The following is a 17,789-nucleotide window of genomic DNA, read 5'->3' as shown; positions in this document are numbered from 1 at the left end:
CAAATAAAAAATAGACAGGTTCACTGGTAGTAAAATAGATAATTTTGATTACATAAAATTTAAAAGATTTTGTACAAACAAATCAATGCAGGCAAAATTAGAAGGCAGGAAACTAGGGGAAAAAATCTTTGCAGCAAGTTTCTTTCATAAAGAACTCATTTCTCAAATACAGAGGGAACTGAACCAAATTTATTAAAAAATAAGAGCCATTCCCCTACAGACAAAGTGGCAAGGGATATAAAAAGGCAGTTTTCAGAGAAAGGAATCAAAGTTGTCAATAGTCACATGAAAAAATATACTGTCACTAATAATTAGAGAAATGCAAGCGAAAACAACTCTAAGGTATTACCTCATACCAATCAGACTGGCTAAGATAACAAGAAAAAGGAAATCCTTGGGGGGGGGGGGGATAGGCACACTAATACACTTTTCATAAAGTTGTGAACTAGTCCAACCACTGAAAACACCCTAGCCCTATAGCTTTAATAGTTTAAAACTGCAAACAGACTGTTGGGACACCTGTATTGCTTCCAGTGCGTAGCCCAAGACATTCATCACACCTAGCAAATGCTTAACAAATATCTGATGAATGAATAAATTAGACACACAATAATTGACGACAACACAGAACTATGTGATATAAAGCCTGGTGGAAGTGACTGCTTCAACAGATGAAAGAAAGGGATGTAGGAGCTGAAGTAAATCTGAAGATGAATCTTGAAGTATCTGAAGGTTCAGAAATGGAAAAATATAAAACCACGCCCTTTGTAATAATATACTGTATTACTTTCTTTCAACATCAAATATTTCTTATATATTGTTTCTTCTGATTTGCTGTTTGAATGTAACTTTTTGGGGGGTGGGGGAAGAGGAGTCTGGAACTGTGGTTTCATTGATGGGCGGAGGGGGGAGTTTCCACCCTCCTTCCCCCCCAATGCAGATCCACACTTAACTGTAACTTAGTATATTAGAGAGTTACCTGGGACCCAGTGATGTTAAACAACTTACAGGGTCACAAGGCAACTATGTGTCAGAATCAGGACCAGGATTTCATGACTTCAAGACTGGCTCTCTATACGAAGCTGTCTCTCCATGGGTTATTCACCTTTTTTGAGTATGGATGCCTTGGGGAATCTGGTGAAGCCTAGTGGGCCCTTCACAAAATAATGTTTTAAATGCATAAAATAAAATGCATAGGATTATAAAGAACACTACTTACATTGAAATACAGTTATCTATATCTTGTGTTATGTATGTGTGTATATATATATATATATATTTTTGTGTATATATGTGTATGTATGAGTGTGTGTGTATGTATTAAAAACCAGACCTTTGATTTCATCATTGTGGGCAGCTCCCAATAAGGAGATATACATAGTTATACATATAGATATATGTGTAAGTATATACATGTGTATATATGTACATATATACAACATGTACACATATTATACACATGAATAAATATATAGATACACACATGTGTATGCATATGTGTAATGGAAATGCAAATTTAAAGATCTTCCCTGCCCCTAGGTTAAGTGCACCTGGAGCTTGTGGTGGGAGGTTTGTTTGTCAGGAGATACTTTGTGATTGGCCAGTGGGTCAAGAGAGTTGTTACATTCTCTGATCCAGGGGAAGGCTATAAGCCCTGATGGGAGGCTTTGCTTTGGGGCTCACTTTGAGAAGTGTTGTGTGATTTGACCAGATGGGACTCTCGGCAGCCATTGAGAGCCCCCTGACTTTGAAAACCCAGATATTGATGTTTCCCTCTCTTGTAACTGTGATTAGGTATGGATGTATGTAATGGCTGGACAGTTTGGAAGCCTGTCTGCTGAAATGTTCTTGTAACTTATGCTTGTAACCTCTGTATATTCTGAAGTTTGGGGTGCTGACCTTTTCCCCCTGAACTAGATAAATGATATATGTTTGATTGATTAAAGTAAGTCTGTTAACCCATTTTGAGCTGCTTTCCTTTAGAAAAGGAGATCTAAGAACCTGTGTTGGCAGTCACCCTGGGGATGCTGGGGTGCTTGCTGCCACAATATGTATATGCATTAAAATGGCACATGTTCACAGAGCCTAGGAAAGGCAAAGGAACTATACCTGCCAGTTTAAGTCCTCATTTAAGCACAATTTCAACCACGGTGCAAGAACAATTTTATTTTTCAAGGAGCAAAGAGCTTTTCAAGTGTGCCAATTCTATGGGGTTGAAATGATACCATGCAAACATGTATAGAATTTGGTCAAGAAAGCCAGACTGATATTACAACATTAGGAGGTAAAACCTGCCCCAGTATTTACAATGTGGTTTACTAACTGGAAGTCACCCAGTGTTCTGTCTATCACTCTGTGCAAAATATTTATTTTTCTCTAGTATAACTCCAGCATTAAGGGCATGGCATCTGACTCCACAAGCCTCATAGGACTCTACAAGCAAACTGGTCTTGGCTGTGAGCCATCCCAACCCAAAGTCATGAAGGGGACAGCGGCTTAAAAGCCACAGTGAGTCATTTGATCTAAATCAGAAAATGTTTCAGCTTTTCTCTTCTGCAATACTTTCTAACTTCCTTTGCATGTGCCCATAGACCGCCAATGTGTAAACAGGGATAAGAGGCAGGCCCACATGGGGCCAGGCAGAGAGAGTGCCAAACTCTTTCTGGTGTCCTGGGCCCAATGCCATCAAGTCTTAAACAAAAATATGGTGGAAGGAGCCACTTATGCTTTAGGAAGGGAAAGCAATGACATTCTCATCCCACCTGGAAGGATGGGAACCAGAGAAAATAGCCTCTTTCTCTGGAAGTCCTAACACTCCCTCAGGAAAAAAGCTGAAGAAATTCCTACAATATTAAAGGCAAATGCAGGTAAAGGAAGGCAATTATTTTGATAATTCAGGGGAAGGGAAAAGAACTTTTACACAAGAGGTTTTGAATGAATTCTATGTAGAAGCCTACTCACCTTCTGAATCCAGAGCCTGAATTTTCAGTTCCAAGGGAGAGTCTTCAAGGTAGAGTTCTCGGGTGGTGGAGACAATCTGAATGCCATGGATGATGTCCACAATAGCATCACAGCGCAGAACCTGGCCAGTCACTGAGAAGAAGGCCCAGACATACATGAGCAGTCCCCTGGCTTGAAATTCTTGCTACCTCTTCCTGCCCTTCCTTCTCTCTACTCAGCTGGTAGGTCAAAGACCCCATGTGGGTTGGGAATAGGCTCCCAGGAAATTTAGGGGGCAGGGGGCATGGCAAAGGAAAAGTCTGGAAACACAACCTAAACCAGTATGAAAGATGTCTAGTGAGCTCACTCACATGGTTCAGAGGACCCCTCACTATGAAATGGAAGCTGACTGATGATTCTAAGACTCCCTTCTGAGTGTAGACACCATTGGCTCCTCCAAAAGATGATATTAACTTCTGTTCTTATAGAATTTAACCAATGATAAAACACCTTATTCCTCCCTAAGGTACTCAGACTAACTTAGCCCCACAGAGAGTCAACCTCTGCTCATACCCCCCCTAAAACCTTAAATACAGGATAGTGCCTCTCTCCCCATAAACTTTGGTCTGACCCTTTAGAAGGAGAGGTATTGAAATTCTTTATTTAATTGGTATAGGGAACTGCCAGTAAGAAAACTATAACCATCTAGCATGTAAGCAACTGTTCAATATCTTAAAATATAAGATGGCTGTCCGAAGGATTGGAGGAATTAAGTGACTTGTCATGTATCAGAGACTGAAGGTTTTCCTGACTCCAAGGCCAGAATTCTATCCACAAGACCAGGCTATCCAGTCACAAATTTTTAAAAAACCACACACAAAAAAAAACAGAAATCAGAACCAAACTATAAAATCAATCCTTAAAAGTGATGCTATTCTGCTGAGGCAATAAACTCTTGGGCTTAGAATATAGCATTACTAGAGCCAACCTTTTAAGTCCAATCTCTGAAACAGCAATTTCTCCTAAAGACGAACTGTTTGCCAGCCAAAGTCTGAATCCCCTCATCCAAAATGCTCAAGTGAATTGGTACAAACTTTTCAAATAAAATGTGCTTGTAAAATACATGTACAGGAATGAGCCCGTTTTCAATATTTGTCATCAGCTGAAATAAGCAGGAAATGGTCTATATTCGTGAATGGAATCTTTGATGGTTCTTAAAAGTCTATAATGGATGCACACAGACTTTCAACTCATCTGATATAAGAGACAGAGAGTGAAGACTGCTGTGCATGTAACTTCCAGACACTTTCCTAGAAGTAACATCATTCTGGGAAATAACTCTGAGCTAAAGTGGTCTGAGCTATACTTTTGGTACCAGATAAGCACCTTAGAAATGAAGGTCCCACACCAAGAAGGGGATAAAGTGAAAGAATGGAGATGGGGTCTGGGTTTAATCTCCATATACATGGGAAAATCCACACATGGGAAAAACTTAAAGCTCAACAATAGTTCAACAGAATTATTCATTCTCACAGACATTCCTCTGTGCGATACTCTATCTGTGGGATGGCCTATAAATTAGTATGTCCATGCATATCTCTCTCCCTGTCCCTGTCTCCCTCTCCCTCTCCCTCTCCCTCTCTCTCCCTCTCTCTCTCTGTTGGGAGAAGAAATTGTCTTTGGGACAAAGCACTGTGCTCCACCACTTAGTACAGTCTTAGCGTAGTACAGCAAGAACCTAATAAATGCTTACTAAGTTGACTATGTATCACGCTACATTGGAACATCAGCAGAAACCATGTACTGGTCTCTAGTAGAGTGGCCAGACTAACCCGAGAGCAAAGACTAGGTTTTCTCCTTATATATTCCTGTAGAATCTAACTATGGGCTGTACACACATCAGCTGATCATTAAAAATATTTGTACCAGAACACTATCTATTTTGTCAGAGGGGATCCCTGTATGAATTGCATTTGCCTAATTATTTTTTCTCATTAAAAAAAGGATGGAGGATTTAATCTGGAAAGGAGAAGAGGTGTTTCCCCTTCCCCCAACCAGAAATAATTATAATACAAATAGAAAAGGCATCAACAATATATGCTTTTCAAAAGGGTTATGCCACTGGAAGAAAAAGCAAAGTGCTTACTGATATCTTCTGCAAAGATGATGCTAGTGAGGCGGGTTGGCTGGGACAGACGGGCCTGGACAACTGCCTTTTGAGAGCATTGCCGTTCATCCAGATCCACAGGTTCAATACTGGCCACTTCGGGTCTGGTAGATGACCTAGAAACAAAGGACTTTAAGTTATCAAGAGGGTTGCCACATGTAACAGTGCCTAGAGATATTGCTACAACAGGTGCCATCCATAACTAAGGCAAGCAGCCCTCCCATCTCTAGTCTCACTTATAAAGCTTCATTCATTGGATCTCCACATGCAACTATCCTTTGTTATTAATCTGACCTGAATCACACATTAGCAGGATACAATTCAATCAGTCAGCAAGTATTGATTAAACACCTGCCATGTACCAAACACTGTCCTAGGTGATGGGGATACAAATAAAAAGAATAAAATAATCCTTTCTCTCTACGAGTTTGCATTTTAACAAAGAGAATGATTGGAAAAAAGGCACAACAACCATTTTTTTAAATTTTTTCCTGACAGCATGACTTTATACAATAGGTATGGCTCTGAAAAGTTCACAGACTGTCAAGATGGTAGGGATCTTAGAAATAATCTAATTGAACTCCCTCTTTTTCCATATAAAGAAAGTAAAGTCCAGAAATGCTGAGCTATTTGCCTAACATTACACAAGCAGTAAATAGTTATGAAAATTACATTCAAGGGCGGCCAGGTAGCACAGCAAATAAGAGCACCGGCTCCAGTGTCGGGACGACCTGGGGATCGAATCCAGGCTCAGACACTTGGCACCCACCCAGAAACACCTGGCAGTGTAACCTTGAGCAAGTTACTTAACCCCAATTGCTTCGAGGCGGCCAGGTGGCTCAGCAAGTAAGAGCACTGGCTCCAGTGTCGGGATGACCTGGGGATCAAATCCGGGCTCAGATACTTAGCACCACACCCATAAAAAACTGGCCATGTAACCTTGAGCAAGTTACTTAACCCTGATTGCTTTAAAAAAAATTACATTCAGTTCAACAATTCAATATAAACCTGTTAAGTGCCTATATGCACAGCATTGAGCTATAACTAAATTTCTAAACCAAAATTCTTTTTACTGCATCATATTATATATAAATAGACCTTTTGGAAAATCAAATAAGCATTTTTTAAAACACACACATACACACACTAAATGAGGTCACTGTTCAAAGGAAGTTCTCTCAAATTGAAAAATCCTTTTGAAATGTGAATATTCACACCACTAATTTACTGGTTTTAGTTTTTCCCCTACAGATTTGCAAAATTTCCAGTCTAACTTTCATTAGAGCAAAAGGAATTAATGATCATATGACCAGCAACATATTTCTCCTAAACGAATGCAATCCCAGCGAGCTAATGAGTTGATATCTCACTCTGTGGCACATGCCAGATGCTGCCAAGCTACATAATCCCATTTCTACTGGTACTCTCATTGTGCCCTTTGTCTATCTAACACAGGCAACTAACTCCTTAAACAAGGATTCCAACACTTTTGCTGTTGTTGTTATTCTCATGGACCTCTTTGGCAGTCTGATGAAGCCCAAGGATTCCTTTTCATTATGTTTTAAAATGCATAGAATAAAATACATAGGATTATAAATACAGTTATCAAAATATTTTTAAGTTCATGGATTTCAGGCTAAGAAACCCTCTCTTAACGCATTTTTCCCTTCATTTCTTTTCTAGACTAAAATTGTAAATGAGGTCTTTATTTTTTTGTTGTTATAAGCACTACTAAAGTCCTAAAGGACTAATGAACTAGTCCTAAAGGACTTAGGGACCCACACACTGCTAGAACACACCCCTCTTCCCACACTGAATAGTGTGAAGGGTTTTGTGAGGAACAGAAGAAAGGTCGGGGCAGGAGATAATGAGGGGCTGTCACTAAATTTTGTCAAGAGGCCTGGAATTTAAATTTTTGCTATGATTTACTCTGGAGGGTTCAGAGTCTTCAATTTACTTAACAACAACAACAAAAAGATGAACATTCTATCAGCAAAAGCTCTTACTGTTTACTGAAAAATCTTTCCAGATGTAAGATTTACTGTGTAGCTAGAAATAGATGGTTTCAAAATAACAGTAACAACAAAACTTCCTTCTGTTTTTATTTAAATCAGATTTTGAACGTTTAAATTCATTTCCTAAAATTTTTGCAAATAGAAAAGAACTAGATAGAATTTTAACTTAAACCCAGTTCCATCTCAAATACATCATCAAAAATGGGGAATCATAATAACTTCTAATTACACAGCATTTGAAACAATATACTCACAGTAACCAAAAAGAATTTAGAGCCACCAATATTAGGTCCAATCCCTAAGGCACTTCTTTAGGTTTTAGAAGATGAAAGAAAACTGCCTTTACCAAGGGGAGCCAATGATCAGTCAATTTAGTGGATCCCATAAAGCATCAAAGAGATGCTTAGCTTCTCCTTCCAAACTGTGGATTTGAATTACCAGACATGGCATACACAGTAAGGATATATAACAAACCTGATTAGCTCTTGTTGTTTCTATGCCAATTTGTGTACATTTATTTAAGCCCTATCTTCACTTGAAGTGCAAAATCTCAAGAAGGCAAACACACGGAAACTTAACTCTTCTTCTAAGTTGTGAAGAATATCTATTGTTATATCAAGACAAAAGAATGTACTTTTCATAGAATGAAAATGGACTCAATCCAGACTTCTCAATTACGTTATATTCTGATTTTATTTAAATGAGCTTTGTTTAAATCAAATTCACCCTGCCAATAAACCAATAACTAGAACCATGCTAAATGATTTGGTTTGGATTTTTGTTTTAAGTCAGAGATGTGGAGGGGATGTGGGAGGCATTGATTTCAAATGAGAAGTCACTGATCTAACAAGTGAAATACTTGGCAATTTTTTTTTCTTTTTTAACATGTTTTTATTTATTGTATTAAATATTCCTGAACTACATGTAAAAATTGTTTAACAATCATTTTTTTTAAATTGTGTTCCAAATTTCCTCCCTCTTTGAAGGTGAGCAATTTAATATTAATTATACATGAAGTCATGCAAAACATATTAATAAAACAAGAAAAATAAAGTTAGTTTTTCAAAATATGTTTCAATCTGAATTCAGAAATCATCAGTTCTCCCTCTCTGGAGGTGGATAGAATCCTTTTTCATCACAGGTCCCTTGGAATTGTCTTGGATCATTGTCTTGATCAGAGTAGCTAAGTCTTTCACAGTTGATCATTGTGCAATATCGCTATTGCTATGGACAGCACAATGTTCTCCTGGTTATGCTCACTTCACCTTGCATGAGTTTATATAAGACTTCCTAGGTTTTTCTGAAATGATCCTGCTCATCATTCTGGTTTCTAATCCATTTTGCTATAGAATTCTATTTTATGGGTGAGTTCATCCCATTTACACTCACAGTTAAATTACTAATGGTACATTCCCCTCTATCCTATTTCTTCGGTTCCTCCTCTAAAGTCTGTTTTGCCTCTGACTACTGCTTTCTTTTATCTGCTTTCCCTTTGACCATTTCCTCTTCCCCATATCTCCTTCCTCTTTTATTTCCCTGTTAGGTTTTTTTGAGTGTGTGTACACATACATACATATATACGTGTGTGTGTGTAAATACGTATATATGTATTTCTCCCTTTGAACAAATTTAGATGTCAGTGAAGTTCAAAAAGTGCCTCTCCCCCACCATTTCCTCCTCCACTGTAAAAGCTTTTCTTTCACATGAGACACTTTTCCCCCTTCTTCCTCTCTCTGTCTTCTTCCTCCTGCCTGCCCATATTTTTTACATATTTGACTTACTCTCACACCCTCTTTCTATGTAGAATCCTTTGAAACTGCCCTAAAGATAACAGATCTTAGAAATTACATATAAGAAAAAAAGAAATTACAAGTAAATAGTTTAACTATACCGAGTCCCTTATGATTTCTTTTTCATGTTTACCTTTTTATGCTTGTCTTGAGTTTTCTATATTCTCCATCTACTTTCCAGGTCATTAGTTTTTTTTCTTTTTCCTGATGACACAGTTCACATCTTTTTTTTTTTTTTTTGTATTTTTTTGACCTCATTTAGTTGTTTCTTAATGTCTCATGGAGTCATTAGTTTTCACTCGCCCAATTCTAATTTTTAAGGAATTATTTTCATTAGTGAATTTTTGTACTTCTTCCATTTGGGCAATTGTTTTTTAAGGTGTTTTTTCTTCAGTATTTTTTGTGCCTCTTTTGCCAAGCTGTTAATTGTATTTTCATAATTTTCTTCCTGTACTTTCATTTTTTATTTCTATTTTTTCTATTTCTAATTTTTTCTCTACTACTTATATTTGATTTTAAAAATTATGTTTGAGCTCTTCCAGAATTCTTGTTGGACTTGTGTCCAATTCACATTTTCTTTTTCTTGGACATTTTCCTTGTAGCTATTCTGACTTCATTGTCTTCTTCTAAGTTTGTGTCTTAGTCTTCCCTGTTACCATAGTAGACTAGACTTTTATGGTCAAGTTATTTTTTGTGGATGTTGTTTGTTCACTCTCCCACCCTATTTCTTGATTTGGAACTTTATGTTAAAGTTGGGCTTTGTTCCCAGTGCTGGTTGGGGGGAAGGAACTGTCTCAATCTTCAGGCTTTTTCACACTGCCTTTTTCGGAGGTAGTTTCAAGGGTTTGGAAGTTTTTGGAGCTTCCAAGATGGTGTGATTTGGAGAGAGGTGTGGTTATTGCTCTCCTGGTTTGCATTCTGGTTCTTACCCAGGCAAGCTCCCTGATTGGGTATTGGGATTGCAATTGATGCTTCTCCTCAGGGTCTTTGACCCCTTGAGACCAAAAGCAATACTGCCCCCCACCTCCAGGGCTTCTGCTCTGTCTTGACCAAAAGTGTTCCTCTCTGTCCTTGAACTATGACCCAAAAGTGGCACAGGCAATGGAATTGCCAAAAAGCATGTAGCATAGGGTCCCCTATAGTCTCTTTCTAACTAGATGCCAGGTTCCTTTACCCTCTCTGGCATGAAAACGCCTGAAACTTCTGTCACCACCTGCTGGTGCTACCACTGAAGCTTCATCAACACTGACTCCTGGCCAACCCCCCTACCTCCTCCAGTTTCACAGATCTCCCTTTCTGACCTCCTAAGCTGCCTTGGGTTGGAAGAATGTCTCACTCTGACCTTTCATTGACTCTACTACTCCAGAATTTGATTGGAGGTGTTATTTTAAAGTATTTTGGAGGGGTATATTGGGAAAGCTCAGCTGAGTGCTTTCTCTTCTTTGCCACCTTGGCTCTAATGCTTTGCAAATCTTAATACTATCTGAATACTTGTTATTATTTTATTCATATAAGAAACTCTGAGTAAGGAAGTTCTTTCTTCCAATACAGACCAGCCATTGTTCAAGAGTCTTAGCAGGACTTAGGATACCAAGAGACCAAATGATTTTTCTAGGATTACACAGACAATATAGAGGGTATCCCTTATTTCTTTGGGCAGTTTAAGGTATAAAAGCTTAAAGCTGTCTTAAAACTTTGGCGACACCCTGTATTTCAGAGGAAGGACTTAAATGCTGGTCTTCCTGGCTGTAAAGCCAACTCTCCATCCACTACACAAGGCTGCCTCCCAAGTTAATGATATGGAGTTATTTTCTAGGCCAGCTGTTATCAAAGCATAGTCTTAGGGTTCTCTGAGGGGTCCCCAAAAACCTTTCATGGGAGTAAGTGAGGTCAAGATTATTTTCATAATACCTAGATGCTTTAGTGGGGCAGCTAAGTGGCACAGTAGGTACAATGCCAGTCCTGGGGTCAGGAATATGAGTCTTCCTGAGTTCAAATCCAGCCTCAGACACTTACTAGTTGGGTCACCCTGAGCAAATCACTTAACCCTGCTTACTTCAGTTCCTTCATCTGTAAAATGAGCTGGAAAAGGAAATGGTAAACCACTCCAGTATCTCTGCCAAGAAAGCCCCAAATGGGGTCACAAAAAGTCAAACACAATGGAAAATGATTAAACAACAATATGTTTTAATTTCTAATAGTATAAACATATATAAATATAACTCACATAAACAAAAACTCTTTGAGGTTCTGAAGTTTTTTAAGAGTGCAGAGGGGTCCAGAGACCAAAAAAGTTTGAGAACACTTCATGTAGACACTTACCAATAGCAAGAGATTGAGTGCCATGTTGGATGTGCACGGTTCATTTTAGCTCTAAGTTGTGTACCAAGCAGAAGACAAGCTTCAGTTCTCTAAATTCATATAAACCATTAATTCTCTAAGCTCTTAAAAAGAAAAACTTGTAAAGATTGCTTGGTGTTAAAATCTCTGGTGTGAAACACACCAAAATAGATGTGCCTGAGAACTTTCAAGACTGGAGCCAAACATTTCAAAAGGAGGTGGGGGCACCCAAAGGCTGAAAGCAGATCCCTCTGATCACACAGACAGACAAACAAGGGTGAACCCACCCAGAGATGTTGATGGGAAGTTTAAAAATTGATCAAACATCTATATTTGAAAATTCACTGAAAACAAATTATGCCCAGCCAGCATCTGAAAGTTACACACCATCAGAGAGAAAACATTCAAGCAGAAGGTTTTTTTTTTCTTTAAGAAAACATTTCAAAGCCTGAGGGAAGAGAAATATTATGATAAAATAAGGACAGGCACGTGTCCTTGAAGATGTTACCTGTATTAATTCTTTTAATAATAATCCAGGGGGCAGCTAGGTGGTGCAGTGAATAGAGCACCGGCCCTGGACTCAGGAGGACCTGAGTTCAAATCCGACCTCAGACACTTGACATACTTATTACTAGCTGTGTGACCTTGGGCAAGTCACTTAATCCCAATTGCCTTGCCTTCTGCCCTCCAAAAAAAAATCCAGAAATTTGTTTATTTAATTGATGGCACATTAAAGATAGGGGTAGGATTAATCTACAGTCTCACTGATGTGGGGTATTTCCAGAATGGGAACTTCCTCGACTAATACAGATCAACAGCTCATTTATGACTTACCATCTTCAGAGAATTGTCAGAGCATGGAGGATTTTTTGATTGGTTTGCTCAGGATTGCACAATTAGCATCTATCAGACACAGGACTTGAATGGTCTTCTTGATTCCAGTGTTAGCCATCTATTCACTCTGCACCAGGGTACTCTTCATGAATGCGTGTGTGTGTATATCCATGTATAGTTTCATATTTGTGTATATGTTCACACTTATATATATATACATATATATGCATATACACATAGCTTTCTCATATTGTGTGAAAGTATATATGTGTGCATTATATGTAAATAGAGATGTTTATATGCATATACATGCAAACATTCATGCATACATACCCCTTATAAACTCTGCACTATTCCAAGAACATAAGGTGCTTTTACAATCCAAAACCTGATAACTCAAGCCTCATTATAGTTAATCTTAAAGCACTATATAAATGTGAACTAGTATTTAGAAAATAAGCAATTTTTTAAATGCATATTGTCCTTCCTGATGACAGTTTCCACGGGCAAATATTAAAATCAGTTGCCCTATCTGAGTATAAATGGCAAAGGCCTATGGTTAACCATATTGCGGTAGCTCCTCTTCATACTTATGAGAGGATGTGTACAAAAGTCATGGCATCATAGTTTTAAAGTTTGAAGGAACCCTTCAGTACCTTCCAATTCAGCTTTCTCCTTTTAGAGATGAAGAATCTAAGGCCCAGAAAGTTTAAGTGACTTTACCCAAGGTTACATAGATAGTAAGCTTCTAGACAAGATTCAAACCCCCTACCTTCCTTAACTCCCTGGTCTACTGCTCTATCTACTGTACCACTGGAGGAAGTACCTACATTAATGAGGTCAGTCAGTCAAATTTATCAAGTGCCCACTCCATGCCAAGCATTGTGCTAGGTACTGGAAAATTAGGGGGTATTGGCATTGCCCTTTAATCTGGAAGTTTAACTGTTGGATTTAGTGACACCATCTTGATATGCTAACACTCCTACTATGACTTGAAGGACCCTGTGGGCCTTTTCAAAGTTGAACATTCTATGACTCTGTAATGTTTACTTATAATATGAATATTGGATTAAAAATAAGATACACACATGGTATAAAATGGTTCTCTTGAGTTTCAGTCTATGGATGTGGTATTTTTTGGACATTAAGAGCCTACTTGTGGGGTGGCCAGGTGGCTCAGCGAGTAAGAGCACCGGCTCCTGTGTTGGGATGACCTGGGTATCAAATCTGGGCTCAGAGACTCAGCACCACACCCAGAAATAACTGGCTGTGTAACCCTGAGCAAGTTACTTAACCCCAATTGCTTAAAAAAAAAAATAGTCCTATTGGAATATGTATCTATCCATAACATTATATGAGATATATATGCATACACACATATATATGCATATGTATTATATTTGCATAAGTCTATTTCTCTTTTTAAATATTTTATTTTCCCCAAATACATGTAAAAGCAATTTTAACTTTTTTTAAGTTATAAATTCAAAATTTTATTCTTCCCTCTACTTTCCCCTCCCTGAGATAGTAAGCAATCTGATATAGGATATATACATGTAATCACATGTAAACACATTTTGATATTAGTCATTTTATATCAGCTTATTTCAAAGAAAGGGCTTACTTATTTTATAGGTTCATATCATATATTACCTGCTGAAAAGTACAATGTAGACCCTCAAATTAATGAATGAAGAAATCATTCTGCAATCTAGTATAGGAATAAAAGCCCTATGGCTAGAAACAAACCATCTGGGTTCTAGCCCTGCCTCAGACACTAGATAAATCACTCTCTATGTGACCACTTACAGATCACTACCTGCATGCATCTCAGTTACTCATATGTAAAATGGGGAGAATCATCCTTAATCTGATTATCTCACAGGGCTCCAGTGAGAATTAAATGAGGTAATAAATGTTGAAGCCACTTGAAAATCATTAAAAAGTGATTTAAACATAAAATTTGTTAACAGGCAATCACATCACGAGACTTACGTGAGAATCAGGTTTATTATAAGAGAAATGAACATGCATGTGGAACCCAAAGAGTTCACAGACCTTATAGAAGGTCTGCATATTCATAACAGTACAATAAAAGGAGGAGGGAAAACAGGAAGGGGTGTGGCAGGGGAGGGGATAGGTACAGAAAACCCTCCCAAAGAGGAGGAGCAAAGCAATGGCAAAGCCATATTCTTTCCCCTTGAGAGCCACTAGACTATGGAGATAGGAAGGTCCACTTATCTGCAAAGGACCCCAGCTGCACAAGTATTTTTCCCAGCCTGGCACATACTGGCTGGCACCCGTACTGCTTCCCAAGGACACACAAGGAATCCAGGTTGGGGTGCAAACAACAAATTATGTCAGCTGGGGAGGGGAGTTCATCCTTTACACATTCAGGGCTTTCTGAATGCTCTGGGTCCAGGGTTTATAGAAAACTCAAAAAGACAAGTTCAGGGGACACCTTAACTGCCCTTAAGAAACTGTGGCTGCTATAAAATCAAGTTTTATTTTCCAGTTACTGATAGTTGGGTTAGAGAAAATTCCCCAATTATTATTCAGTGATTTACCAGCCATCTAAATGCCAAAGCTATGGCTGCATAGTAGATCATATAAGTTCTAGTCTGGAAAGTTGCTATTCTTAGGGGCAGGCAGGAGAGTCATCTCCCCATGGAGGGGCTGGCTGTTAATTCTTCCCAGATACCGTGGTTAATCAAATTGAACTAGAGGCACAGTCAAGAGGAAAGCAAAAAGAGATAAGAAAGTAACAGATAATTAGCCAAAATCTAATTTATGGTGAGTGTTGATGCTTTCAGTGGACAAATTTGATCTAAAAAAAAAAAGAAATACAGAGAAAAGGGGAGGCAAGAGTAGCTGGGGGCTGAAGTAAAGAGACTTGGCACAACATACCTGCAAAAGAGATTTTTTTTAAACTCCTACTTTTCAAGATTTCTGAAAGAAGAGGGAGAAGACTTCCTTATTTGCCCCTTCTCATTTATATAAACTGCTCATCTCCCAAACAGCTTCAAAGGATGCAGTGTAAAACCTGCTTCAAACCCTGGTCCTGCAAGATTTATCTTCTGCATGTATGAGCTCTGGCAATTCACATAGTCTCTCTGGCCTAAGTTTAACCACCTGTAAATGAGTGGGGTTAGACCAGAACAGGAAAGAGGTCTCAGCATTTCTGTGTGTCATGGGTCCCTTTAGAAGCCTATGAAGCTCAATGACCCCTTCTCAGAACAACTTTTTTAAATGCATAAAATAAAATTGGATTATACAGGAAGTCAACTATATTTAGTTATCAAAATATATTTTTTTTAATTTAACAGGCTCTGGGTTAAGAAACCTTAAAATTAATCTCTAAGGTCACTCTAAATCTGCATTGCAAAAGTCCAGGGTAACTGTCTCAAATCATTAAATTTTGCCAGTTATCAAGCAATGCTACTACTAAGCATAATTCATTGACTCAAAGTTTAATTTTAATTGCTCATTGGAAATGTCTATGAACATCCTAACTACCACAAAACACTTAAGGAAACTGATTTCACCATACTCTTTCTCATGCTATTAGATACTTGCTGAAAAGCATAACAAGAGCTCTTTCTGGAAAAGCTGATGTTTTCAGAGTCTCTTTTGGATTGTGGATTAATACAGCAAAAGTTTGCCAAATTGTCTCATTCACCAGAAATAAAAGTGAGCACTGCTAAGAGATGTGGATAGTCCTAATGCAAGCTGTTGCTACTGGAGCAAAAATCCCAGGCACACCAGTGTGTCCAGGGTTATGGAAATCAGACAACAAGAAACATTAATTATGAGCTTCCTGTGTGCCAGACACCATGTCAAGCAAGCATTGGGAATACAAAGAAATACAAAAACAGGCCTTGCCCTCAGGGAGCTTATGTTCTAATGGGGGAGACAACATGTACATTTAAGAAGGGACATGCAAAATATATATATGGTAGAAGGCGATTTAAGAGGGAAAAGCTTTAGCAGCTAGGAGACTGTGCTAAAGCTGGGATCCAAACACAGACTCCAAAAAGAGGCAGCACTGAAGAGAGTGTTCCAAGCATGGGGGACAGCAGGGCACGAACAAGTTGGTAGAAGATGGAGTGCTGTGACTCAAGACCTGCAAGTATACCAGTATCGCCAGAACCTTTTGAGAACACTAGCCAGGTAGCCAGGAACCAGGTTTTGAAGAGCTTCAAATGCCAACCGAGGAATTAGTATTGACACTGAAGAAAACTGGCAGTCAGTGGAACTCAGTGAGCAGGGACGTGACATGGTCAGATGTGTTCTAGGAAAAAATCACTTGACAACTGAGTGGAAGATGCATGAAGACTAACAAAGAATACTAAGTACTTAAAGGATCTATGGATTCCATATGGGAATATGGGGTCAGAGAGAATGGAGAAGAAGCAAGAGATAGTATGGTCACAAAAACTTAAAAAGGAAAGACTATTCGGGATGAGGACAGCCAAATTGCACAGTGGATAGAGTCCTGGACCTGAATCTGAGTTCAAATATGGTCTCAGACACTTACTAGCTGTGTGAACCTAAGCAAGTCACTTAACTTTTTTTGTCTCAGTTTCCTCATCTATGACATAAGCTGAAGAAGGAAATGACAAACCACTCCAGTGTCTTTGCCAAGAAAACCCCAAATAGGCCCACAAAGAGTCACACACAACTGATATTGACTAAACAACAACATTTGGGATGAGGTGATCAATGGTGGCAAATGCTGCAAGTAAGTTAAGAAGGTGGAGGATTCAGAAAAGGCTATTAGATTTGGCAATTGAGATTATCAGTAACTTTGGAGAGAACAATTTCAGTTAAATAATGAGATCAGAAGCCAGATATTGGAGGGTCTAGAGGAGAGTGAGAGAGGAAGTGGAGACAGTCTGCTGGAGAAGTTAGAAAGGAATAAGCTCAAGGGTTCATGCCCAGGTTCATTGACTTTGTGAGAAAAAAGACCACCTCTTCATGTGAAATAGGAATGGAGGCAGGGGAAGATGTGAGGGGAGGAGAGGAGTTCTGGGTGAATGGTATCAATTTCTTCAATGAAGTTTCTAAGAAGATCCTCAGACAGGGAAGGGTTCATGATTAGACCCTAGCCTGTGACACTTTTCCAAAGAAGGAAGATGTTTCTACAGAGTAGACGTTTTTAGGGGTCTCTGGAGAGATTTCATGGGGTCCATAAACTCGAACAGAAAAAAATTACATATTTATTGTCACTAACCTCTAAATCCAATTTAGCATTTCCTTCAATTATTTAACCACATTATTCTGAGGTAGGCTTTGCCAGACTTTTCAAAGATGTCCATGACACAAAAAAAAGGTTAAGTAGTCCTGCTAAAGAGGAAGATTATGATGGGAATACCACAAACAGGGTGAAAGGCTACTACCCATAATCTAGAAAGAATTTTGCTTTCTTGTGTGAATGTGCATGTGTGTACATGTGTGTACGTGTGTGTGCATGTGCATGTGTGCCTGTGTGTATGTGCGTGTGCCTGTGTGTGTGTGTGTTGTTTCTGAGGGTGGTTTTTGGTCTTTTGAAGACAAGGAACATGTCACTTCTTGGTTAAGAAGTCATGTATTTTTATGTATGGAATCTTGCATACGCTATCAAATAAGTCACCTTTTGTTTTGGATTTTTTTTGGTTTTAATTTTTTGTTATTGTTGCAAGGGAAGGTTCTATATGCAGTATA

The 17,789-nt window shown here is 38.6% G+C and overlaps 1 protein-coding gene across 1 annotated transcript in view; it reads right to left on the bottom strand.

Annotated features, from left to right (window-relative positions):
* NUP210 (nucleoporin 210) overlaps positions 1–17,789 on the bottom strand; it is a 183,763-nt gene that overhangs the window by 141,322 nt on the left and 24,652 nt on the right. Inside the window, exons 2-3 of the mRNA XM_069083772.1 lie at positions 5,087–5,223; positions 2,962–3,093 (exon numbers count right to left, since the gene is read on the bottom strand). Of these exons, the coding sequence (XP_068939873.1) occupies positions 2,962–3,093; positions 5,087–5,223 (269 nt within the window). The remainder of the gene's footprint in view (positions 1–2,961; positions 3,094–5,086; positions 5,224–17,789) is intronic.

This window comes from Petaurus breviceps, unplaced genomic scaffold (assembly GCF_028583685.1).
Source record: "Petaurus breviceps papuanus isolate PSGF00001 unplaced genomic scaffold, PetGlider_PUasm1.0 174, whole genome shotgun sequence".
NCBI classification, from domain to species: Eukaryota; Metazoa; Chordata; class Mammalia; order Diprotodontia; family Petauridae; genus Petaurus; species Petaurus breviceps.
This window is presented reverse-complemented; position numbering and strand designations above follow the sequence as displayed.